We start from the raw sequence: 27,899 nt of genomic DNA, 5'->3' as shown, positions 1-27,899 counted from the left end.
GGAAGAAGTTCGAAGCTAGACTTCGCATGAGCAGACCATCAACTTGAATTTTAACCGCGGGGGTTTAAATAACGGTGTCGGTAGGTATTTAAATAACGTTAGAAGCAACTTTCCCTGCAGCAGAGTGGAGCAAGATCCCATGGAGCAGAGTAAGAGCAAATTGAATAGTAAGGATGCACTGAAACAAGCCCGAAGTCTGTTATCTAGGCTATCTTCTTCTGGGCAGACTGATGTGGCCCGAGATCTGGGTCTCTCCTACACATTGGCTTCAGCCTTCCACGCCAATTCTAGTGCCATGGAAGCATTAAATTTAAGAGACTGGGCAGTGGTGAGAGCCATAGTGGAGCTTATCGTCCGGTGGGGTATATCGCCCTATCTCAGCCCGGGCGTAGGCCTTCCCCGCCAGAAGAAGGAAGAAGAAGAAGCAAGAATTATTTCTCACGGGTTGTCTGTTTCCAATCTCATTCCACCTCCTCAGTCTTCCTCTGAAGGCATCCTGCTAACTTCCTGCAACCTCCTCTTTTCTTTCGCGATGGATATGGATATGGAGAAGGAGAAAGGCTTCTGCGTAGCCTTGGTGGTGCGGAATTATTATTTAGTCGATATAATAGCAGGGCTTCTTCAAGTGGCATATGGCCCGTCTTTGGAAGTAGGGGCAGTGTGTGAAGCCGAAGCGGTTGCTCTGGAGAAGCGGAGGAGGAATATTGCCGCGGGTAAACTTGAGCAGGCGATGGGAATTTTTGTGGTTGGAGATATGGTTGAAGCTTTGTTGACTTTGCTAGGGCAGAAGGAGTGTCCTTCCCCTTCTTCACCTCCGCCATGGCTGAATTTGGAAGCGGGGAAGCTTCTTTCCAGGCTTGTCATGACAGATGGCGGAGTGCCGGCCGTGATACAGAGATTAGTAGGTGGAGGGGTTAAGGTATGCTAATCATACTCAACCCTTAGTATTCTATAGGGCAATTATGATACAATGGTAAATAAATTGGGTTACATGGGTACTTAAAATTGAGGCTGGAACACATTTTGGCCATTGTAGATAAAAAATTGTTATCAATAAGGTAATTTTACAGATGGACTATTAATAATTATATTCCAATGTAGGCTTTCACAATTTGACATTCTTGTGAGTGATTTTTGGTCTGTAACTGCTTGGATTTCTGGTTATGGGTGAAGTTCTCACTAGTTGAACTAAAAAAACTCTCACACAGTTACATTGAAAAGTTCACCGACGACTAATAATAATTATAAAGGCATTTACCATTAAGGGTTTTAAACAATATTATCGGATAAAATTGACTTGCTCTGAAAAATTCACCCACGACAAAAACGTTTAAACAAATCACAGAGAAAATTGTATTTATTTTAAGGAAGATTTCACCATAATAAAATATAAATTTAATCCTCGCTCAAGGGTGAGATCAGGTGCCTGCGAAGCGTAAGGTCTCAAAAAATTCAGAGACAAAAAACTCACCTAAACTGAAATCTATAAAGGTATCCGAAGGTATCGATACCGTGAAAATGTGTTATGGGCTGTTTCTAGAGGGATGCAACTTTCATGTTAAAGTCCATATTATGGGCGTTGGAGAAGCACATTTTTAAAAAGCCCTTTCAATTTACTTAGGCATTTGGTTATAATTTTTCAAGTGATTGTCAAGTAACCGATGATATTTTCTGGAACGTGTCAGAATGTCTACATACTTTCCGAAAGGGGTCAAAATGTCTCTTGTCGTATAATGTTACATAGTCTGCGGCCGTAGTTACTTTTAAACATGGTTTTATTTTATATTTAGCTGGCTTATGCATAGTCTAATGATCAGTCTATAAGTAGCTTGTTAAGGGTCTGTCTAGTCTCCAAATGGTAAACATTTCCTTGTAGCGGGAGTTTAATATTTAGAAAGGCAAGGAGTTGAGGATTAACTACTGCCAAGGGCAGATAACCCAAAATCCTTTCGCGAACCATCTGGGTCTTAAATTACACATACACAAAGCTGATATCAAAACTTTATTTGAAACTTGAATAATTACAAGCCAACCAAACCAAGAGACACTGAGCCATGCTCACAGGGCTGAGCGGTATAAAATAATCCATTATAAATTTTATTTGACGGTCCATACCACAATTAGAAACCACTGCAAACTGAAATGGACAGATGGTGGTCAAAGTCAAGATTAAATTTCCTCCAGCTCTCTTTCTCTAGATTATTTTTAATACAAAATTAAAATGGCTGGGTCTGGATTGACAATTTATGCTGGCAATACATGATTACAACAACAATTATATACATGCATTTTTTTTCCAGGTAACATATATCCAGCGAAACCTCTTGGCCACTTTACTTCATGTCAAGGACGGTATGAAGGGTAAACCCCAGATTCGTCAGGACACACTGCCAGGTAAACAACTCATAAATAGATCATTCTTAGCTCATCAATAATCGGCTCATTAAGAGCAAAGTGGTATTTGAACCCAGGTGGGCAGGATAACAACTTTTCTTCATAACCATTCAAGCTATACCTAAATGACAACAACAATGATATGTGTGTAATTGCTGCTGTCAATTGGGTAATTATATGTGCATATATGTATATATATATATATATATATATATATAGAGAGAGAGAGAGAGAGAGAGAGAGTGTAATAAGTCTTAGTAATTTGAGGCTTATAGTATCTAACTTTATGAACAAACATCAAGGATGACATCAAGGAAGAGAGGGAGAGAGAGAGAGAGAGTAATAAGTCTTAGTAATTTGAGGCTTATAGAATCTAACTTTATGAACAAACATCAAGGAAGGGGGGGGGGGGGTGGTAAACAATTAGAAGATACTAACAAGTCTCAGTAATTTTGAGAATATATACAATCTAACTGTCTGAACAAACATCCATAAAGGATGACATCAAGAAAATATTAGCGCTTATGTATTATGAGTTTGTTGATATGCCATCACCTACATAGACACATCCAATGTAATCTGATCCCAAAATTTTAGGGCAATGCCTTACTTACAGTCTCCAAATTCCCCATAAAGGAGGACATCAAGGAAAGATTAGCACTTATATATTGACTCATGAGCTTGTTGATATGCCATCGCTGACTAATGCTGCTCCAACATTAAGAAATCACCCATTAATACTGCTTCATTGTTATCTGATCCCAAATATAGGGAAATGTCTATTGTCCTAACTCCAAATTTGGAAACCTCATGGCATTTGATGGTCCAAACCTCAATTAGAAACCACTGCAAATTGAAATGGAGAGATGGTGGCCGAAGTCCAGATCAAATTTCCCCCTAATTTCTTTATGGAGATCGTTTTATACACACTTAATTGCTAGCTTACCCCATATGGCTTTCTATGTTGAACACTTCATGGTGATGAGGAATCAACTCATTATTCAACCCCATTACATTCTTCACCATTGGATTTATGCCCTTTGGATCCTCTTGGAACAATTCAGAGTTAACTATCATAGATTGTGGATTGACACTGACCAACAGATTCGCTAATCAAACAAGATTTGCCAATTGTGCCATCTCTGAGAGATTGGGACTGAGGAGCTTTTCATATTCCATTACCCTATTTATTATAAGATTTTTGGGAGATTTCATTGCTTGTTTAGGGGGATCCAGACCTTCTTCGGTTTCTTTCGATATTTAGACCATAGATGTCTAACCCTTTACATGTAGGAGGCCCGTAGACATCATGCCCTCATTATCCAGTCTCCTCCTTAACCATATCTTGTTTATATTGTTTGGTGATTTACTTACTTCTCCTTGGTGCTCCCATTAGCTAGGGTCACCAAGAGACATATTGGGAGTAACGTTTCCTCGGACTCCAGATTAGCGTGGACTTGATGACCCATTCCCCTTCCTTAGAGACTTTAGAGACGTTGCCAATTTAGATCTCTTAGAGAAAAATATGAAGACTCTGATGGAAGTCTGGAAAATATGGAGACCCTTGACGTTATTTTGGAGATGTGTCAACATGTATGCAGGATGCTAATGCCTACAAGAAGATGTCATGGTGAAAAACCTTCACAAAGGTAATTATGATTTAAGTGTTCATTACTTATTTATGAACTAGTATCTGGATGGGCTTATGCAAGACTACCAAAGGGAAGAAATATGGAAATCTTCCTAGATAATTACGTTGAAATATAAAAGACCTTAAGCTGGACATTTATAAGGAGGTTTCGGGCAGCAAGATTAACTATCTAAAAAGCACGATCTATGGCTGGAATTGCTCGATCAAGGATTTGACTGAAAGAACCCTGACCTGGGAGTCATTTAAGTATCTTGGGATCCCAATCTTCAAATCAAATCCTAAGGTTGCTCACTGGATGCCTCTGCTAGACAAGCTAAAACTCAGAATACAAGCTTGGGGATCCTCATGGTTGAATAACGCTGGGAAGGTAATCCTTATGAAATCTGTTCTCATAAGTCTCCCGGTTTATCATAACTCCATCCTTTTAGCCCCTAAAACCTTTATTAGCAAAGTGGATGGTCTCCTGAGAAGATTTCTGTGGGAGGGAGGGAAAAATAATGAAAGAAGGCTCCATTTAGTAAATTGGGACACTATTAAGAAGCCTTTCTTGGAAGGAGGCCTCCAAATGTGGGATATGGCAGCCCAAAATCTTGCTCTGGGCTCCAAGCTCCTTTGGAACATTGTTTCTGGGAATCCCAGTTGGAGCAAGAGAGTTCTATGGAAAAAATATTTTCATGAACAACATTTGAGGTGCTTGGACCAGTCCCCAAGAATTTCCAAAGGATCTCCAATTTTCAAACTCTGTCTCATAGCTTTGAAACATTTCAGTCATAAGCTTTATCGGATCCCAGGTAATGGGAAACAAATAAAAATTTGGGATGATTTGATTCTTGGAGATCAGCCCTTGAATCAGATGGCAGAACTGGAAAATATCAGAGTTTGGCTTCAGGCCAGCAATCTGGAAACCCTTTGGGACATCTCCAATTGGACAAATGATGCTGATAGTCTATGGGATGGTTGGAATTTGGGGGAGGTCCCCCATTGGCTGGATGGTGAAGCCAATTTATTGTTGGACTTGCTCCAAGGAAAATCTCCCTTAAAGGCCTCCTCTAAGGACAAAAGAGGGTGGGGTTCTCTCTCAGGCTCTTACTTAGTAGTAGAAGGTTACAAAAGTATGGTGGCTGTCCCTAGCGTCCCCCCAGAGCCAACTCAATGGAAATTTATTTGGTCTTTCCCTGCCCTCCCCAAAATTGACTTCTTTTGCTGGACTCTGGCGCATAAAAGTATCCTCACTAGAGATAACCTGAGGAAGCGTGGAATGGAAGGTCCCTCCAGGTGCCCTCTTTGTGTTTCGGATGAAGAAACAGCTAACCACCTGTTCTTATTGTGCCCCTTTGCTCAAGAAGTCTGGAGGGGTGTCCTGATGTCAGGATCATACAAAATAGAGCTTCCAGGAAATACTCAGGACCTGCTAAGAAACTGGGCCAAATTATCCCCGTTTTGTCTCTCCAAAAAAAGCCTTCTCAAGACTGCCTGGATGTGGATCCCCAAATTCACATGCTGGAAACTGTGGCTGGAGAGGAATAACAGAATTTTTAGGGAGGAGAGTTGTAACCCGATCAGAATTATCACTAAGATCAAAGCTCTGTTGGGGGAGGCCTTAGAAACCAACCCCACCATAAGAAATGGCACGATTTTGGACAGCAAGGAAGATCAATGGTTCAAAGAGCTTGTCCCAAATAACCAGAACATACCCATTCCTCCTGCGAAAGCCACCTCTCACTGGGGAATTCGTTTGGAAGAACAAGAATTCATCAAATGGAGATCTGCTCTGGATGGTCATTGCCTTTTCTTCGATGGGGCCTCTAAAGGCAACCCAGGAAAGGCGGGTGGCGGTGGAGTTATCTTAAGCCCAGGTGGCTCAATTGAGCTGCGCTTTGCTTGGGGTTTGGGGCATGAAACAAACAATAGAGCAGAGGCTCTTGCTCTATGGCAAGGTCTAAATCTGGCTCTCAAGAGGAACCTCCTCTCCATCTCACTCTTTGGAGACTCCAGACTAATTATACAGGCTATGAACTCTCAAAAGATCCCTTCTCAGGTGCAGTTAGCCCCTATCCTCAAAAAAATCAGACTTATGTTGCCTAAGTTCCACAAAATCTCCTTCTATCATGTTCTGAGGAAGTTAAACTCACAGGTGGACTTGGCAGCCAACCTAGGCTCTCTCAGGAGTAGGAGATCTATGTTAGTTTTTGATGTGGATTTGGACTGCAGCATTCCTTAATTTTGGAGATGTCTGGACCTCTGTTCCTTTGAGCATTTCGCTGATTCAGATTCTCCAGACCTCGGGACCAAACCATTCTGTGCTGGCCACTGTTAGGATTTGCGAACTCACTCACAAGGGAAGTTTAGAATGCAACCTTGGCATTTTGATCTTTGCTCGTCGCTGGAATTCACTGCTGCGTCTGGGTAGGTGCTGGGGTGTTCTCGAGGGCCTCCTTAAGACCAGTTTCGGCTCTTGGGTTTCTTGATCTCATTATAATGCTCCACCAGATCCAAAAGAAATCGCAGTGATTCTTGGGATGATTTGGCTCTCCCCGCGTTGGGTCTCCTCTCTACAAACTAGGAAGTAGATCTTCGTCTCGGAAAGCAAAAGCAGCGGATCTTCATCAAGGTTGATGCGCTGCGCCTGTGATCAGTTAACAAAGGGGAACAACAAAAACGCAAGGGCTGTTCTTTTTGGAAAAGGAACAATAGGAAAATCCAAGAGTCAATCCGTTGGAAAAGGAACAACAAAGAAACGCAAGAGCTGTTCCATTGGGAAAAAGGAACAACAAAAAAGGCACAACAGAAAATAAAACAGAAAAGGAACAACAGAAAATACAGCAGAAAAGGAACAACAAAAAAGGAACAGCAGAAAATACAACAGAAAAGGAATAGCAGAAAAAGAACATCAGAAAAGGAACAACAGAAATCTGTTGATAAGAGCACTTTCAAGCAATCAATCGCAAATCTGTAACAATGAATTACAGAGAAGCCCTGTTAAAGCCCTTGGCAGCTGTTTTGCCGAATCATAAATAAAAACTACCCGTTATTGTAAAAAAAAAGAAATATAAAAGACCCTTTCGGAAAGGAAAGCATGATGAAGGTAGCATAACATTAAGCAATACCAGATGTAGACCAATAGTTCACTTTTTGATGAGAAGGATGATGACTTGACTAACTCATGGATGAAAGTGATAGATGGTCTTGTGCCCTATGAAGAAATTCCCAAAGCAAGAAGGCTCCTTGGACTAAGAAAAATACATGACATTGAAGGAAGGAATTCTTCTAGCAGTTGAGGAGTTGCTGTAGGTCCCTAATTGAGAGGGAGAGATAGACACATTATTCTTGTCTTCACTTGGGAAGACAGAATAGAGGATTGGGTAATCATTTGGCATCTGATACTCTTTGATGATGTGATAGGGAATCTAAAATAAGAGGAGTTGTGGAGGACCAATATTCTTTGAGGGTTGGGGAGCCCAAGATAAGAATAATCCTCATGGAACACACCCTGAGAACCCGGGTGGGGTATGTTCCGAGAGAGACAATGATGATGAGAGTGTCTATAAATCATTAGGTCTCGCCAACATTATGCTTGGATCTCGTGGAGAGATAGAGCTGTTAGTCAAGGCCTTACTATGTGACAATGCTGGTTGATATGATGTTAAACAAATGGGTTACCAATTCGATTCTTCTTATGAGAAATTCTTCAGATTGAGAATAACCAAGTACCATTATGAATACCTCCCTAGTTAAGAGGGAGTGTTGTAAAGTGTAACTAGGTTTGGTCTTCATAATGACATGTAATTATGATTTTATGTAAGAGATGTAAAGAAGAAAAATAAAATTATTGCAAGAGATTTTATTTTTAGTATAGGCTCCCTTTGAGAGCCCTTAGGAATTTTGTCATGTAGTCATAAAAGTATAAAGAGTCATTGTCATGTAATGAAGACATGTTACACATTGTAAAGAGTCACACTTGTCTATGTAAAGTCATCCTCCAAGACCTTGTCACTAGCCCTCATGAAATCAGCCTACAACGAAGGAAGAATCAAGAAGATGAAGTCAACTTCTCTCCAAGGTAAAGTCGGCCTATTCTTGAGATCATGTCGGCCTAAAGGACATGGGCAAACATGTATATATACAAGTACTCGACCTCACTTGAAAATATATCATTTTCAGTCAAGCAAGTCTAAAAGGAAGTGCGAAAAACATACTCCAAGAAGTCTCTATCTCAGCGAAGCAAGAAGAAAAGGAAGCAAAGTTTGTAGAGGACTGTTTTGGGTAATATATCCTCCCACGTGCGAAGCCAGAAGATACAAAGGTGCCAGAAGAAGGTCGAGGAACTTGCAGCCACGTTAGAGTGATCTTGTTTGGGTAAAAGATCTCGCTAGAAGGAGTTGAGTAGTAGTGTATTAGGTCTCTCTCTTGAGACCTCAAGGAGACCTAGATTCTCAAGGAAGTCGAGAAGAAGAAGACCAAATTTCTCAAGGAAGTCGAAAAGAGGAAGAAGAAGAAGCAGTGTCAGAAAGAGGCTAGTGACTTGGTCTTGGGAGGACTCCAGTGTCAAGGGTTACTGTCATGGTCAAAAGGTGAGAGGTTTTGGCCCTGGCTAACAAGCCTACATACTGTGTCTCTTGTCTCTCTATTTGTTCATGATATGGTAATTGTCTTGATGAAAATAACACAATAATAAGTACAAGAAAAGAGAAGATTATAATTAAGATTCAAAAGACTATCACAAGCTGTTATCAAAAGCAAAGAAATCAATTAACCATTGATGCCCTAAATTTATCAACACCATAGGGTTGAACCAATAGTCATGTCATCATTTTCTTCATCAAAAAGTGATCTTCTAGTCCACATCTGACTTTCCTTCGTATAACTACCTCTTCCAAGTCATGTTTATTTTAGGATCTTCCATCTAATCTCACAAGTACTAGTTGTAGGTGACTTCTACAACCCTCTTTCGGTAGCCTTGTTTTAACCCAACCAGATGTTTTCAAAAATCAAAATGAACATCAAATCAAAGTTACCTTTTTATGATGGCCTTTCGTCATGACATCAACTTCTTGCAACATCAACATCCTGCACATGTATGAATCCATCTCCAAGACATTCATTACCAATATTTTTCTTTTGCAGTATACATATCAGGGTCTTCATACCTTTTTCTTCCATGGAGATGTCATAGCTAATTCTTCTAGTTATCGGATGTTGATCACTTATCTTATCTTACGTGACTATAGTTGCATCTTTCACGAACTCTTCTTCCTTTCTTCACATATTGCTTTCCTCAGGATCTTCTTTACATGGTTCTTTCAACATAGGAACCATGATTGTCAACCACCTCATATTCCATATGAGGTCATATTATGTCGATTTCATCTTATCAATATGTAGAAGAGTTAAAGGTACATTGTCTACATGCCTTCATGCATCATTCTAATGGAAGAGTTTCTTCTTCTTCAATCATGCTTATGAGACAGAGCATTTAATCATTCTTTCTGCAACTATATGATGACATGACTTTATCTATCAAATATATACATACCTCTTCCTCTTTTTTTTGGTCATCTAGACTTTCCCTTGCTTGAAGATGAAAGTATTTCAACCAACTTGACATGCTGCACATCTTGGTCATCATACCGTACTAATGGATTTCACACAAGGTGGAATGTGGACTATTTTCAAGGCACTTGCTTCTTGTTAGTGGAGGTGAACCTTCTAATGAAGATTCTAATGGAGGATCTTGATGATCCTCATTTTGCAAATGCTCCTTCCTAATGATGATGATGTATGATGATTTCTTTATCCTCTATCTTGCTAGGTGACTTTTCTCCAACCATATATATTGCTACTTTGGTTGTCCCTATAATCTTCCAATGGAGATGCCATTTCTATCATGATGTCTGCTATAACCATGTAGACTTTCTACTTCAACGATCATTCCATGCTTTTATAATGATGTCATCTCTATCTTGCTATAATGCATCCTATCATACTTGTAATGCTTTCTATCATATTCTATAATTGAAAAGAACTAAGTGAAGGAGATTATCTCAATCATAGTATAGATCTTTCACTTCCTCCTTTGATTTCTTCTTTTATGATTCTTCCACTTCTTCAGTAACACGGGCTTCATTTCTTTCCTTTCTCTTCTTGTTGTCCTTCTTGAGTTTAGGACAATTCCTTTTAAAGTGCCTATATTCATTATGCTCATAACATTGTATCTTTGACATATCGATCTTCTACTTTTTCCGAGGATCAAACTTTCCAAACTTTCCTTTTTTCTTGGCCATGGCAGCGTATGCTTGAACTTGTTTATTTGATCCAACATCGCTCTTTGCTTTTAACCTAGTTTCTTCAATCTTACATAATGACCAAAGTTCATTGAATGGCTTGGCTTCCTTCTTTCCATAAATACTCGATACAAAGTTGCCCCATTCATCAGGTAATGCATTGAGCACAATGATGGTCATCTCTTTATCAAACATTATTTCTCCTAGTTCTTGTAATTGATCTCTTATTTGTGATACCATCATAAGGTATGAGGCTACCCCTTCTTCCTTTGATACTTTCATTTTGTATAGTTTGGTTCTCAATGATATGACTTCTCTTGCAGTGCTTACGGAAAACAATTCTACCAACTTTTCATAGATATCTTTTGATTTATCCAACTTTGCTACATAAGGGATGAGAGAATCCTTGATTGATTCTATGAGGATTCTTTGAGCCTTTATTTCCCCTTTCATATACTTCAATAATGCTTGAGCTTGCTCTTGAGATGGTTTGGAGATTGAACCCTTAACATATTCAATAACTTCATTCTCTATGAGGATCAAATCTATCCTCTTTTTCCATGCAAGGAAGTTTGATGACCCAACCAATTTGTTGCTCTCCTTGTAGAATGAAGTCATGTTGATAGTAGATTCAAACATAAATATAAAGATACTTACTTGTCAAGTGAAGATGCTCCTAGATGATGATATCTTCAACTTGATGCCTTCTTGATGATGTTGCTTCCTTGATGATCTTCTTCAAGGATGGTTGAGATGTGATCTTTGCTTCAATGTGAAGAAGGCCACCTTGATTTCTTTGATGATGATGGCAACGCTTTTTCTTCCTTCCTTGGATGACATTGTAGAATGTGGAGGCTTCCCAAAATGTAGAGTCCTTTCAATGGAGGTAGGGTTTTTGACGCCTTTTTCTTCTTTCAAGTGTTGTGATGATGTGACCCTTATGATGTGATGGATGGTGCATCTAGATGCTCCGTAGTTGCTCGACCCTTATGTATCCTTCTTTCAAGTGGATGATCTTCTTCAAGCTACCTCTTCTTGTCTTGTCACCTTAGCTCTGATACCATGTTGAGAAATCTTGGGGAAGCTTAATTAGATGATTTCTCTTACTTTGATAACTGCTTGTGATGTCTTTTTACTTAACTTGATTAGCTTCTTCTTCAACCTGATTATTATTGTGTTTTCTATCATCAAACAACTACCAAAGAAAGGATCAACGAGACAAGAGGACACTAAATGTAGGCTGTAAGCCAGCGCCAAAACCTCTCCTATTGAGAGGAAAACCCACAAGAATTCTTCTCTTATAGAACTTCAATGACAAATTCCAAGACATAAAACGCTTGTCAAAGGCCCCTCCAAGACTAAGGCAACTTTCACAGCTTCCAACAACTTTTTTTAACAACTTCGACCCCAACAACTTCTCCAGCAACTTTGACCTAGCAACCTCTAGCAACTTCGACCTAGTAGCAAATTTGACTTTCCAACAACTTTGACTTCCCCAACAACTTTGACTTCCCCAACAACTTCTTGCAACTTTGGCTCCCTTCCTCAGTAGTTTCTTCTACAACTTCAATTTCCCCAGCAGTTTCTTCTACAACTTTGACTTCCCCAAAAAGTGCTTCCTTCACGCCTGTACAATCTTCTTTTGCAACTCATCAAATGATAGATTGTACACATACATGACCAAATCATCATCAAGGAGAACAACATCTCCTTGCTTGCTCAGGGTTGGTTCTGACACTGGAGGTGGCGGAGACTGAGAGACGACCTGTGGTGCTCTCAGCATTAGGTCAATGTCTTCATTCTGCGGCTCCTGTTCCAACACCATGTCTGTTACTTCAATCAGTTGCTCAATTGTTGAGCAAGCTCCCGATCCTGCATCTGTTCACCCTCTTCCTCAGCTGCTGGCTGTTCTGACTCATCAATATGTATCAACGCTATGTGCTCTGTCACCGCGCCTTGCCTTTGTTCTTCTTTCTGCTTCTGCTTCTCTTCTCTTTCTCTCCTCCTCAACTCTCGTTCTTCCTTCAACTTCTTCTCCGTCTCTTGCAGCTTTAGTTTTGCTTATTGCAGCCTCTGCTTTTCTCTCTTCCTTTGCTCTGCTCTCTTCTTCACCTGCTTCCTCTTTGCTTCCGCTGCCAAAGCTGCCTTCTCTAAGATAGGATTTGCCCTCATCTTGCACCTTTGCTCTGCCTCTGGGTTCTCAGCAATGTTCCTCTTTCCCTTGTCCTTCACTAGATTGTTGCTTATTGCTATTGCTTCTGGAGCTGTTGCTTTCTGTAGAGCAACTTTCCAAGTTCCTGCTAAGTTGACCAACTCATTGAGTCTGGAGGCATTATGGCAGTACCTCTAAGGGTACTCCTCTGGCCAGTGAAATGTCTTGTGGATCCATGGAAAATACACTCGCAGAGTGGTCTTTGCAAATACTATGAGGATCATATGGATTAAAGTCTTTGGTGCTAAACTCGAATTTCACTAGGTCCTTAGCCTCGACATCTGCATCTTTCAAGCTCTTAATCTCATATAACCCAATCCGCAAAGGAAGAGCAGGCCTTGGCGCTTTCTTCTTCTTATGCAGTCCTGCTGATAACCCTGTAGCGAGGTGATATGAAACCTCTTGCATGATTAATTTGTCAGTGGCATACCTTGGTAGAACATGCGGAGGCTTCTCTCTGCCAAACACTCTGATGAAGGTGCCACCTGGTGAGGCATACCAATCTGCAATGTTTACTATCGCCTCCATTGCTTCTCGGGACATGCAAGGTGGATCCTTCTCAAAGATAATCTTGTACAACGAGATGATAAAATGGTCAATTAGCCTTGCCATCACTCCTCGATAGTTGTAGTTGGAAAGAAACTTGCAATAGATGTTGACGACAGTCTCTTTTGGTGTCCATGTCCAACGCATGCTAAGGAATTGCTGCTGGGCATAGAATGCATCCAGTAAGTATGCAGACATGTAAAACCTTGCTTGCTCATTCTTGGGTGGATTTCGAGCCTTAGCCACATGGAACTTCAACTAATGAGCCAACAGATCTGACCAGTTGAATGGCCTCCCATCATTCACCAACTAGTCCAGTAAGACTACCCACCCTTTAGGAAAGGTTTTTGTGTTCTCTTGACCATATATTCTGCAGGCAAAGATGATCAAGAACTGGTAGGCCTTCTTGAGGGACTTTGTCTTGTAAGCATGAGTGGGTGCTTGTCTAAATTTTGACGGCTTTTTCACCCAGCGCTTGAAGATGTCTTTAGTGTTCACATAGCTATGGGTGGCATAGAAAAGTGAGTCCATGCGCTTCACCGGTTCGAACAAGTGGTACATTTGCTGAAAGTTCTCTGCCTTGAAGGTGGCAAGCTCTATCCCGCTGGCGCTGCTCAATGTCATAGTTTGTTCATCTGTGTGTGAGACAATCCAGCTGATGATGTCCACACATGGGAAGGCGGGGTCCCTGCCTGCAACCTTGTATAACCCTGACCGTTAGATGCTATGATAAACCTGCCGATCCTCTAAGGCTGCTTGGAAGTCCTTTGCAAAATTATCTTTGATTTGCTGCCATGTCAGTGTTGTACCCTTCTCAATGAATATTTGAGTATTTGCATAAACTGGTAGGTCAATTGATATTTGCTCAATTGCTTCCCTAGTATTGCTCTCGGCAGTTCTCTTGTATGCCATGTTAATTGTAACTGCTAGAGAGATGCTCAACAATTGTTGTACTTGTGGAACAGAGAGGGCACTCATGGCAAGCAAATGTCAGCGAAAAAGCAAAACAACTTCAAGACAAGATCAAGCAGCAAGCCACGCTCATGATGGGAAGTATTGCGCAATTTTGGTTGACAGAGGTCGTTGGTTGACTGTGGGAATTGCGCATTGCACAGTCCTAGCAGTTAGTCGAGAATGAAAGGGTCTAGGGAATGTTACCCCTCGGGCCTCAATTGAATGAGGGTAACTTGATTCATTTACAAAATCTCTTTTATATACTTGATCACAAGAAGAACTTGGTGTCCATTTCGGCAATGGAAGTCAAAGGTTACAGGGTGGCATTCATCGATGGAAAGGTACGTGTTTGAAAATGAAATATTCAAAGATGCTTTTACTGATGGGTTCAGGGTTGGCAGTTTGTGTCAAGTTGCAGGATGGTCCATTGGGGATCATGACATATCTCATCTATAACGCCTAAGATCTACTTTATGAGGCCCTAATTGATGTGAGTCAGATGGTGACTCGGATACCTGAATTCAAGAAGAGCATGAAGGTACATGTCTGAGATGTACTGAAGGAAAATCTTACAAGGGGACCATTCCCCTCATGTAGCAGGTCCACAAGTTTGGAACAACCTGAGGGGTTTGAGATTCATGATTGGGAATCTCATGTATACAGGTGGAAGAAAGCCCTCTATGGCTTGAAGTAAAACACCCTAGGCCTAATATGAGAGGATTGATAGTTGTCTGATGAAGCTGAGATTCACTAAAAGTGAAGCCGATCCAAACCATTGTTTGAAGGTTGTGGATGATAGACCTCTCATACTGGCACCTTCTGAGAAACGACCTATTTCAGACAGGTGCAGACCCTCTCACTTGCAGAAGTAAGAGGGAGTTGGATTCCAGATATGGAATGGTAAACTGCAAGCTCGTGACTACCTCGAGGATCTTAACTTTCAGAAGTTATATGGTGGTGATGTCGAACCAGATTTGGGAAATGCCTCTGAGTTTCATAAACTCATATGCATTGATGTTCTTGGTGAACTTCATTCGTATATATGCTTTGCAGTTAGCATGGTGAGCTCATATTTGGTTGAGCCTCACTAGATTGGTGCCAAGAATCTTCTGAGCTATCTTCACGGCACAATCTCTCATGGATTGAGATACACTGCCGGAAATATGACGCTGCATGATTATTCGAATGCTGACTAAGCATGCAGTGTGGAGGATCGCTAGAGCACTTCTCAGTGTTGGTTCTCTCTGGATTTTGCTTCGATATCATGGATGAGCAGGAAATAGAAGTCGGTTGCTATAAGCACCGCCGAGACCGAATACATAGCTACGAGTATGATCTCGTGTGAAGCTGCCTGGTTGTGGAAGCTCATCAGTGAGCTGTTTGTACACATGATGAATACCGCTGTGATCCTTTGTGACAACCAGGTGGGATTCGACTATTGAGGAATCTCGTATTCGATGATTGCTCTAGCAGATAGACATCAGATACTACCTTATCTGGGATATGGTAAGTCGATGAACGAGGAGGCTCCATCGCATTGAGACTGATGTACAGGTCGCAGACACTTTGTCAAAGCCCTGGGGAAAGGTCAAATCTGTGATTTTCTAGAACGACTTGGAGTCGTTGAGAGACCTTCATATAAGGGTCCTACATGTTGCATGCATTGAGCCCCGGGAGCTTTGGGGTGCTTGGGGTACTTACTGGAGCGACATACGACCACAACGCGACTCACCCTCCCTTGGTGGTGCGCTATGTACAGGGTGATAGGTTCAACCTTTCCCTGTGATACCTCGTGGCGACTATGGAACAAGATGATTAGTTTTCTTGTGGGCCGGGATGTTTAGTTCTCCCGTGGCAACTATGGAACATGATGATTAGTTCTCCTGTGGGCTGGGATGATTAGTTCTCTCGTGGCGACTGTGAGCTAGGATGATTAGTTCTCCTGTGGGCGAGGATGATTAGTTCTCCTGTGGCGACCAATGGACAGGATGATTCGTTCTCCTATGGACAGGAGAATCCTACCCATGCAGTTTGGGACTCATGGTAAGTACATCTCATCTGATCAATGAGCAGGGAAATGGGGTTAGGGACCATAGTAGTACTATCGATGGACGCATCGTTGTATCTACTGTACTCCCTATGCTAGGATGACCTCCATTGATCTGGGATCAATGAAACTGATTTGAGATCAGTATGAGTGGTTTGAGACACTCTCTTGTGATATTGATCTGGGATCAATAAAACTGACTTCGGGTCAGTAGAGAATGGTATGAGACATTCTCGATCAATTCTTCTTCTTCATGGTTCAGCAGAGCAAAGCAGTGCAGGGCACTGATGGCAAAGATAGTACAGTCGGACATATGGATCAGCGGATGGAGTTCTCCCTAGTTAAGAGGGAGTGTTAAAATTGGCAACTAGGGCTAAACTCCATGTGGGTCATCTTATTAATGGCAGTTGATATTTTTCTTGGATCCCTCTCATCGAGAGGTGTAGGATTGATCTAAAGATCATCCGATTCCGATAAGTATTCATGGAGATATGAATTTATTTGTGTTATGGGACAATTCGTCAAGGTCGGCCAGCAACTAAACTGCCCCCACTTGTGCTCCACGTTTTGGTATAAATACAAGTGCCTTGCAAGTCATTTGAACACACAACTCTCTTGAGATTTCTTCTTCTCCACTTGTTTTGGGTTTTAGTGGAAAGAAGAATCTCTAAGGGAAAAACGCAGTCCTAGAGGATGATGCCCTAGCCGTAGAAGGTGGTCTAGCCGCAGTCCAAGAAGGGAGATCTAGCACGGTGAAGGAGGCCTAACAACTAACACTAATGCAGTCCTATCATGCCCTAGCTGCAGGTGTTATCATGCCCTAGCTGAACGTAGCCATGCCCTAATCCTATACGCTATTTTGAAAGGGTTTGAGACAACCCTTGGACGCAGCAAAAAGGGATGCTCTAACTGCAGTCAAAAGAGGCTCCTAGCCGCAGCAAAAGACAGATCATTGAAGGGAGATCTATCCAAGTTTAGAGGAGCTTATATACGCAACCTAAAGAAACTCCTATACGCTGCCCAAACTTGCCCTAATCCGCTGCCTAAAGAAAGCCCTATTCACAGTCTAGAGAGACCTAATCCAAGGTTATCCATCCATAGTCTAAAGACCCTATTTCGCTGTACAAAAGGAAGCCCTAGCTGTAGCAAGGAAAGGACTGGACATCGTGGACATTTGAGGGCTATTTGAGGGGTCTGTTTAGAGGACAATATGACTGATTGGAGGAGGCCGAGACAAGGAGGGTTTGCTGGAAGGTACAACTACTGTTTGAGGGTGACAAGTCCATACATTAGGCCTGAATCTGCCCTAAAGAAACAACGTGACAACAACAGCTAGAAGGAGTATTCAGAGTGGAGAAATAGGGCTGCTCTGAAGCTATTTCAGGAAGACATTGAGGCTATTTAGGAGGGTAGAATTAAGGGAGCTTAGGATCAGATCCGTTGAGGTATCATTGGAGGATCAAGGATCATATTTGTGCTGCCTAGAAGCTACAGGAAAACTGTGTGTCAGGCTGCAGGCCATGACACCATAGCCAAGGATTTGATGACCGTTAGATAGGACTGATTCTTGACATAATGAAGGCCGCCCTATTTGCTGTTAATGCAGCAAATAGATAATGATGGGCATCGTGATGAAGTGTAGTGCAACATTGATAAATAAATGCTACAATGAGATGTAGCATGATGGGCACAGTGAGGTTCAGTATGAGGCAACACTGGTGGGTGCAGTATGATGATAAGGTACAACTTGATGATGCAACAGTATGATGTGTGCAGCGTGGTAATGAGGTCCAGCATGATGATTGAGTGCAGCACAGTGACGTGCAGCACAGTAAGGAGCAACATGGTGATGGAGTCACCTTGGATCAATGGAAGCAGTATGCCTTCTACTCAGCTCAGATCAACTACCTCATATGCTATCTTCGTAGAGAAGATCTCTGTGCTTATTTAGATAAGTCAATATTTTGATTTCTGATGTATATGTACTATCTCTCTCTCTGCTGAACTATTGAAGAACATATAAGAAGAATTGATCAAGGGTTTCCCCACATTGGGGTTTGTCCCTAGCTAGCGCCACATCTTGTGTCCTCTTGTCTTCGCTTGTCTTTTACGATTTATATTTATTTCTATATGCAGTTTACTTTAATGCTGATGTGATTGCTAATCTGGAAAAGATATTGAGCTAATTGTGAAAATTGAAATAAATTGCTCTAGCATAGAACATACCTAAATTTAACAACTACGCTTTGATACCATGTGAAAATTCCAAACTGGAATCTTATTGCAGCAACTGGTATTATTTCTCCTAATTGTTAATTAATATAACAATTTATCTGCTACAACAAATATCAAAATAAACACACTGCAACTTTCACAAATAAAATACTGTGGAAAAATAATGCGCTGGAACTGAGAAATTACTAGTACACATAAAAATAACACCATTATTTTTGGACAAAATTCCCTGGAAAAACCCAACTTGGGAAAACTGGTGCAACAGATGAGGGTTTTATTATTATGCAACAATGAATAATTTGAGTACAATCTGGATGCTTGAAACTGGCAATCCACAACAAAAAAACTTGGGCAAAATTATTGAAGGGAATTTACCCTTCCTCCACAGGCAATCCCTGTCACGACTTTCTTTCAGAAAACTTGGCCCTTTGATCCTCTGAATCAGCCTCTGCGCTGCACTGCACAGTCTGCTCGACGTCAAGCCTCCAACCAGCCTCTGATGAAGTCGTTTAGCCTCCAGCGATTGAGGAAATTGTCTCTACAGTCTTTTGGAACCTCTGCCCGACCTCTGGAATTGAGATCGATTTTCTCTCCAGCAAATCGAACTGCCTTGCTGAAGCTTCTGCGTAGAGCTCTGCGCTGCATCACTGGGATAACTCGACCCTCTTGTTGCTGCCTCTCTAGATCTTGAAAAACTTTCCTTTGGATCATTGTCCCCGCCCCTCACTCACTGCTTCTATCTCTGGCTCTCTCCGACAATTGACTGGTGCTACTCTGGAAATTGATCTGCCAAGAAATCAAATTGCTCAAGTATCTTCTCCATCATCATGTCAACCTCCTCTTATAATCCACTGTTGGAGTGCCAATGACCAATATTAGAACTAATCGATGGCTAGGATCATCTCTGGATTGATCTGTGTGAGTTTCTAGATCATTCTCACCTTATCTCAATTAACATTGATTAATTAACCATATTCTCTAAGTTTAGACTTAAGAAATATGTAAAAAAAATTAATAATTTAATTGAGATGCTTTTAGGCGGAATTTCGAGAAACGATTTCTGGGTTTTGGAAATCTCATGTATTCTAGCCTCTCCACCAAATTTCGTGGCTAGAACACATTTGATGCTACAAAAACTAACAATATAAATTGCTATATCATTCACATCATGCTCTCATCCCTTGAAGCCCCCTACAGTTATAAAAGAAAAATCAATAGAATGGCAAAATGCATATGAAGGGTAGAAAAACAAAGGCTGGGATAACTCATGTACCACGATTTCTCCCTCTTGCATCTATACACTCAAGTGTGGGTTTCCTTCATCATAGCTACCCTTGTACCATGGCATGTGGCTTGGAGCCTTCCCTGGTGCCCCACTCTGTTCCATCATTATATCACATGCCGCCTGCCACATGATGGATGTACCATGGAACTCTCATTCCCTTAGAGGTTGAAACCACCTAATAGGGTCCTTGATTAACCTCCTTGAACTTGGAGACACCTCTACACTCCAAAGCTCATTATGGAAGGGCATGCCATTATATAGTGCCCACCTGGTTCCATGATTTGTAAGCTCATTTGCTCAAATTGCACTAGTGATTAGTTACACTGGAATGCGAGGGGACACATCGGATCTTATACAGGATTGCAGGTGGGTCTTCATCTTGGGGTTTGGTCTCCCTATACGAGATCCAAGCCCTCCAGAGGGTCATATTGGCATTTGTAAGGTGTGCGTTGAGAGCCATGGGCCTCCACTATAGCAGGCAACAGATAGCCATGCCATGGGATCCTTCAGCACCATCCATTGCGCACTTGTGTCCCACTTATTTGATGACGATGATGCACCTGGACCACCTTGACCAGTTGACCACAAACTTGGCAGTTGGTCCAAGGCCCAAATGGGGTTGTGTCTTACCATGGGAGACATAGGGAGGGTTTGCGTCATCCTTCCAACACTTGTAGATGGGATACACACTTGTTCGATTCAGTTGGATACCCATGAGGATGTTTTTGTGCCCCCATAGCCACTTGGGGGCACCATAGGTGATTTGCTTGGAGATCAAGGGGCCATCCCCTTCATCACTATTTTTGGATCCCTGCCACTCATTTTGGCACATGGGGGACTTCACTAGGCCTTTCAATGGCCCTCCTAGCTATTGTATTACCATTTTGGCCCTCTTGGGAGACTTATTTTCATATTATGGAGCTATTTGGTGTGCTTGTCACCAAAAGCATTGTTATTTTGCACATTATTTTACTTTAGGGGCATCATTAGGCCTAATTAGGCAAATCGAATCCCATAGAGGATCATATATATTGATGAGAGGATCATTTCATTCCTCATCATCACTTGGATTGGTATCTATCTCTTCTTAAGAATTTCGCACTACCTATTGATGGACGAATTGGAGAATCATTGATGCATTTTGATGTTTTGATAGTCTTTTCTTGATCTTGGAGCTTCGCTTTTGTCTCTATTTGATGATTGGATATATTCACTATACTTGTAAGTGCTCTTTCATGCTTGTTTTTCTCTCTTGTACACATGACTAATGTATGGAATTTTTGCTCATGAAATCTGAAATGTGCCCTAATTGAATGAAAAATTGTGAAAATTTTGATTCGTCAGGTATTTCATATGTTACATGTTTTGGGTATGGTGAATGAATGTTCCTAGGGGTAAATTATCTCTATAATTACCTTGAAAAGTCATTAAATTTGGCAAATAGAAGTGTAAATTCCTTGGTGACCTAGTAGCTGCCTCTTAGGGCTATGCGAAGTCGCCATTAGGACTCCTTGGTTGGGTAAACGAACTCCAAAACTGAAAGCACATTGACTCCATCTCTCCCAATAGGCAAGGCACTGCTTTAATCCTTGGTGATCACCTTAAAGATTCTCTCTTTTTACCTCTTTTTCCTTTCTCCAAGCCCTAACACTAGAGGTCACCTAGGGCATCAAGCGAAATTTATTGGAGCCATCCATTCTGAGAGCTAGTTGGACTACAACTGTGTTGGGGTTTTCCCTAGGCCCTCACAAGTTTTGAAGAATTTTCCATGGCTAGATTTGGAAATATCTCAAGCCCTAGCTCCGACATCGTTCTTGTCCCATGTTTGCTTGGTTAGTGGTTTCTTCAAGGGTCATTGCACTAGAACTCAATTGAAATTCAATTTCATTGATCCTCTTCTTGAGGGCTTGGTCTAGATCTTTTGTTTGAAGTTTCACTCGAAACCCTAGGTCTTGCTTGGGTCCTCTTGGGCTTCTTTGTGGTCCCATACCTTTATTATTCCTTATCTTACAGTGTCAGCTTAGAAGATCATCTTCTCTTGGGAATCTTAGGTCTAGGGCATCCCTTATCAAGCAATATCTCTAATGCCTAGGTCTAAGCCTCCTTTGAGCCTTTCTTGGAGAGCCTGATACCTTGCTTCTAGAGCAGCTAAACCCTATCATTTGAGTCTCTCCTGTGAATGGGCTCTTGAAATCACTATCTATCCTATCATTGTCTTATCAGTCATAGTGATTTCCCTTACATTGGGACTTCTCCCCTCTGTGAAAGTCCGTAAAGGGTAGGGGATATCAACTGAGGTGACAGTTGGTCCTTGTACCGTTGTTGCCACTTGGTTTAGTTGTAGTCCCTTTGGAATCCCTGCTAGGACCTCTACTAAATTGAGCGGTAACAAGCCTTTTTCTTAGAGCATTTCCTTTGATGGGCTCATTTTTCAGCTAAGCTACCTTCAGTTCCATTTGTTACACAGTCTTTGTTTTCCTCTTGGCTAGTGTTGGGTGTGCTTGCACTAATTGAGAGTAGAGCTAGACCACGATGTCGCTAAGGCAAGACATATTTGCAACTTTTCTCTTTGCAATTTATTAGGTTTCTAATTTATTTGAGATTGGAGGGAGGCTTTTTGTCTCTATAGGTACTGGAGCAAGTTCTCATTAACCTTCTTGAGATCACTTCACTAGTAGTGGTTTGTCTTGTATCGTAGAGAGGCCTTTACTCACAGAACATTTACGTTAAAGCTCTTTTAGAACAACTACATAAATGGCCTCCTTTCACCTAGTTTGAGGCGGGGGTAAAATGCCATGCCTATCTTTAGATGGACAACTTTAGGACTGTTCGACATTGTTCTCTGGGCTGAACCAACTAGGTTTTGTACAATACCGTTCCGAGTGCTTAGGAGGATCAGGTCCACTCAGAAATATCATCATTATAGGGTCCTTTCCTAGTCATGCACTACCAACTTCTGCCCTATTACTAGAGTTATTTGGCCTTGGCTGTTAGGACTGCTTCTTTAGCCATGTCGTTGACCACCAACGTAGGTGTTTTGATGCTGCCTAGGGTTACCTCCTAGGGCCTGAACTCTAGAGTCTAGGCCACTTACTAGAAGACATTATTTGGCAAACCCTTGATGTTTGACATTTTCCTATTGATATGGATGATGAGTGATGCTGATTCCCTCATCACCTGAAGGCCGCTGCACCTTATTCTCAGGCTATGTTACTTTACTTTGCAGGGTCACCTTTTTTGGTCTAACTCTCGTGTATGTTTTATGTCTTTTAGTACTCTCTCCTTTTCTTTTTCCCTTTGTATGGGGGTTTTCTGTACTGTACTCTTCGTTGGAATATATATGCTTGTTCTATTTTCTAGTCCATGACCTATTTTGGAGATTTGAGGACGTTATTGTAAATTTCAATTCAAATTTTCTACTTTCAATTGTGAGTACACATCAGATAATCACTTTATCTATCATTTTGTGTTGATTACTAGACCTTAGTAATGTTGTACATCCTACATTTCAGGGTGATGTACAAGTATATGATAATGTGGCGGCACACTTGGCCAAGGTACCGAAGTATGTTGCTACTGCAGAAGAATATTATCGGGCAGTCTGTCCACAGCTTCTTTCATTTCTACCTTACCAAAATTTTGGAAAAGGACAGCCAGGAGATGGTGAAACTGCTCAGCAGATTCTCAGAAACATTCATCATACTTCTTTATTGCTGGCTGGCACCATGATTGTTCGAGAGCCAGAGCTTTCAGAGACTTACCTTCTCAAACCTATCTTGGTACCTCTGATAAGGTGGTCTAAGTCACAGTCTCAGAGTTTGGGGTCTGAAAATCTGGGGAGTGAAGGTGAAGGAAAAGAACTGACAGAAAATTTGATTGTAGGGAATTTGATGCGAGTGCATGCCTTATTAACAGCAGGGCATAGAGGTACAAATAAAGTGAGAAATTTGGTACTGGAGAAAACCCGACCTGTGGTCCCAGTTTTGATGATGTTACATTACTTGCTTGAAACATCTCCAATGTCTAAGCCTTTCTGGGCTAAAGCAATGCCTGCAAAGATAGGATTGGACCCTGACAAAGTGAAACAAGCTGAGAAGAAGGGATATGACAAAAATGAAGAAATGACAAAAGGGAAAGCTGAACCAACAAACGCAAATGAAAAGAGTGATAAGCGAACAGGATTAAGAAAAGGGTTCCTTCATCAATATGTTTCAGAAAAAACAGATGAAGATGAAGACCTTAGCGCTCTTGGTAGATTAAAAGCTGCAGTTACTGATTTGATGATTGCACACATTTCTGAGTTGCCTGAAGATTTGAGTTGTCTTATGTTAAGCTTCTTATCCGATTTGGAAACTAGAAAATTTATGTGGCCTTCTACAGAGGGAGAGTTTTGGAATGCTTTGAAGCCTAGTAGTCCACGTTTGCACACTCCAGCAGAGTAAATTACTTTTTGGTCTTCTTTTATGGCATCTCTTTGGATTTTGCGAGTCTTGTCATGCTTATTAGTCAAGAAATAATTTTTTGAATTGCTCTTAAATTTCTTGTTTGATTGACAGGTACCTATCAAGATTGTTACTGACCTGTGAAAGTTGGTCCTTGGTAGTGAGGCTTATGGGGGACATCTTGAGGAAGCTTTTCAATCTCCACCAGTCTTTAAATATCAACAGAATGCATCCTTTGTATGAAGAGAAACTTGGAGAAATTTCTTCATTGGACAATGCACTGCAGTTCATGCAATCTTTTGAAATTCTGAATGAGGTTGTTGGCTCAAAAGCTTTGGAGCATGATTTATCAGCTGCTTCAACACTAATACAGGTAATTATGCATAACCTTCTGAGTTGGTAAACATTTAAGGAACAATGTATATACATGTATATATGAATTTTGCATGTGAATTCCACTGTCATTCTAGATAACATGCCATAATTTTGAGGCATATTTGCTTTGATTTTGCACTTATGTTTTTCTAAAGGATCCTTCTTAATGGTCAATACTTGTTTCATTTGCACCTAGTATAGATGCTTACCTTGTAAATATCAAGGAAAAATTTAAGGATGGAAATGTATCTTATAAGTTTAGAAATGTTGGTGAATCTTAGTAGCCCCTAATATGCATACTATATAATGTTTGGTGCTACTTTTGTGAATATATTCAAACTTTTAATGGTTTTAAAGTCTATATAAAATTTTGACGATTTTTAAGGTAAAATAATTTTATCTTATAAAATTTGGGCGAATCAGTTTTAGAAAATCTCTTTTTTGAAAAAAACATGGAAATTAGCCCAATTGTGAATGTCCTTCTTAATGGTCAAAACCTGTTTCATACTTGTTTCATTTGCACCTAGTATAGATGCTTACCTCGTAAATATCAAGGAAAAATTTAAGGATGGAAATGTATCTTATAAGTTTAGAAATGTCGGCGAATCTTAGTAGCCCCTAATATGCACACTATATAATGTTTGGTGTTACTTTTGTGAATACATTCAAACTTTTAATGGTTTTAAAATCTATATAAAATTTTGATGATTTTTAAGGTAAAATAATTTTATCTTACAAAATTTGGGTGAATCAGTTTTCGAAAATCTCTTTTTTGAAAAAAAAATGGAAATTAGCCCAATTGTGAATGTTAGCCCCAAATTTTTTTTCTGTTAAATATACATTACATTTCCCTATGATGTGCCACTTGTTGAGAAATCTAGGGCAGTGACAAGAGGTGATTTCTCTTACAATGATAACTGCTTGTGAATGCTTTTTACATTTTTTTTGATTAGGTTCTTCTTCAGCTTTGATTATTATAGTGTTTTCTTCATCAAATAACTATCAAAATATAAACAACAATGAGACAAGGAACACAAGATATAGGCGATCAGCCAGGGCCAAAACCTCTCCAATACAAGAAGAAAGCCTAAACAAATTCTTCTTATAGAATCTTCAAATGACGAATTCGAAGATCAAGACGCTTGACTTACCGACCCCTCCAAGACCAAGTCACAAGGTTTCTTTGAGCAAGTTCTTCTTCATTGAGTCAGTGATGGTCAAACTGCTTGCTTCATCTATGATCTCAACTATCCTTCAGATTTCGGCCTATGAGCTCAGACCTGCAACTCTTGGCCTCTTAAGAAACACTAGTTGCAGCACGTGGGAGGGATCACTACCAATTTTTATACCCTTGTTCCCTTTGCTTGAATGGAGACTTCTACTTCAATTCGGCTTGTATCCTTGACTTGTTTTATCCCTTAATTCGGTCTTCTAAGTAGATTGTGACAATCGCTCTTAAGAAACCCTAGTTGCAGCACGTGGGAGGGATCACTACCAATTTTTATACCCTTGTTCCCTTCGCTTGAATGGAGATTTCTTCTACTTCAATTTGGCTTGTATCCTTGACTTGTTTTATCCCTTAATTCGGTCTTCTAAGTAGACTGTGACAACTTCGCTCTTAAGAAACCCTAGTTGCAGCACGTGGGAGGGATCACTACCAATTTTTATACCCTTGTTCCCTTCGCTTGAATGGAGACTTCTTCTACTTCAATTTGGCTTGTATCCTTGACTTGTTTTATCCCTTAATTCGGTCTTCTAAGTAGACTGTGACAACTTCGCCTCCTTCTGAAGCAGATGACAACAATTCTCCTCGCACGTGTGAAAGATATGTTGCCCAAAACAGATCAAAACTAACTCAGTTCCTTTTCCTCCTTTCTTCGCTTGATGATGAGCTTCTTCTCTAGTGTTTCTTGCACTTCCTTCTCTATTTCAGATGGTTGATCGAATGGTGTCCTTCTATATATAGTGATCTGATTCATGACATAGGCCGACATGTTCTTCTAGAATGGTCTCTAGCTCTTTTGGAAGGCTGACTTGAAGAGGTACTTGTGACAAGGTCTTGGAGGGTTTATGACACAAATAAATTCTCTTTTTACAATATGTAACATGCCCAAATGGGCCTTCAATACATGACATTGACTTACTAGACTTTATGACTTGATGACCAAACCTAATAGCTCACAATGGGAGCTTCATCTATAAAATAAAATTCCTTGATCATGAAACCCATGACTCAAGCATTACAAAATAATTTTATTTTTCTTCTTTACATCAATTACATAAAATCATGATTACACATGTCATTATGAAGACCGAACCTAGTTACATATTTCAACACCACTTCCTATAATGAAAGAAAGTCGTTAAAAATTTACAAAACATGTTCATATATCTCTACATCCAATGATTAGTTGCTTTAGTTGGAATGCTAGTTACTAACTTGTACCATAAATTGTAACTAGCATATGCAAAACACTCTCCAAAACTACAAAATCAACATACAGTAAAAGATATTTTCAAGCAATGCAAATGGATACCATGGTATATGAGTAATGTTCTTTTGGATGAAATATGGCTTAATTTTAAAATCATTTAATCATTTCCTTGTAATTCATGCTCGTTAAAAGTAGCGAAAATGATAATTGCACCAAGAAGGTTTTGGTTTCAGTTTATTGCAGGTTTGTATTTAGAGTTTGTTTACAAAGTGCTTGTTTTGGAAACCTTACCACATCACAATATTCTCTTTTTTCATTCTAGTTATGGTTCTTGTCACAGGATTTGTTGAATGAGCCAACTTTACTGAATGATGAAGACATGGTTGAACTAATGCTGCACATGGTACACAATGTTCTAAATGGTTTTAGTGCAAAGTTTTCAGAGGAGGGTCCAGATGAACAAGGAAGAGAAGTATTGATCAGCATATCAGCATCCCTTGAAAGAATTTGCAGCAGTAAGTCTCTCCCAGAGAAAGTTAAAAGGATGTCCTCTACTCTGAATACAAGAATTATTCCAATTTTGGCATTGTGAAAGGTAAATTTACTTTGCAGAGAAACAGACCACAAAATGAGTGTTGTAATTGCTTTTCATGCAAAGGTAGAAAAAGGATAGCATGATTTCCATCTGATTATCCTTAAGTCCATTCTCCAACAAGATACTAAGGAGGAAATACGGAGAAGTTGTCTGGTAGTTTAACTTTAAGGAAATTGTATTTTGAAAAGGATAGAACTGAATGAAGGGTTTTTGTCAGCTACTGTTAGCACTACGTATTAACTATTTTATTTGGTCACGCTACCAACGTATGTAAAATATGTCATATTATCTAATGTGTTGGCAAATAAATTTACGTACTTCAAAACTTTTGAATGACGTTGCTTTATCTGTACTTCCAATAATTAAGTACTATCCACACAAAAACCAAACCGGGGTCTTTAGCATGTGTTATAAAATATATTATTAATAATATTATATCAAACTATA

The 27,899-nt window shown here is 40.4% G+C and overlaps 1 protein-coding gene across 1 annotated transcript; it reads left to right on the top strand.

The window, feature by feature from the left end:
- Positions 1-27,608, top strand: LOC149229409 (uncharacterized). The gene is made up of 4 exons (XM_089378629.1): positions 1-919; positions 23,118-24,043; positions 24,162-24,420; positions 27,198-27,608. The coding sequence occupies exons 1-4, from the start codon at positions 140-142 to the stop codon at positions 27,447-27,449; spliced, it is 2,217 nt and encodes a 738-aa protein (XP_089234755.1). The 5' UTR covers positions 1-139; the 3' UTR covers positions 27,450-27,608.
- The last annotated feature ends 291 nt before the right edge of the window (positions 27,609-27,899 follow it).

Source organism: Pinus tabuliformis, chromosome J (assembly GCF_031772625.1).
Source record: "Pinus tabuliformis cultivar Carrire ecotype Pingquan chromosome J, CPIR1, whole genome shotgun sequence".
Classification (NCBI taxonomy): domain Eukaryota; kingdom Viridiplantae; phylum Streptophyta; class Pinopsida; order Pinales; family Pinaceae; genus Pinus; species Pinus tabuliformis.
The sequence above is the reverse complement of the archived record's forward strand: the minus strand, read 5'-3'. Positions and strand labels throughout refer to the sequence as shown.

Coding starts and splice junctions, on each gene's coding strand:
- LOC149229409 (XM_089378629.1), top strand. CDS start 140: ATGGAGCAGAGTAAGAGCAAATTGAATAGTAAGGATGCACTGAAACAA. Junction 920..23,117: donor TAGTAGGTGGAGGGGTTAAG/GTATGCTAATCA, acceptor CCTACATTTCAG/GGTGATGTACAAGTATATGA. Junction 24,421..27,197: donor CTGCTTCAACACTAATACAG/GTAATTATGCAT, acceptor TTCTTGTCACAG/GATTTGTTGAATGAGCCAAC.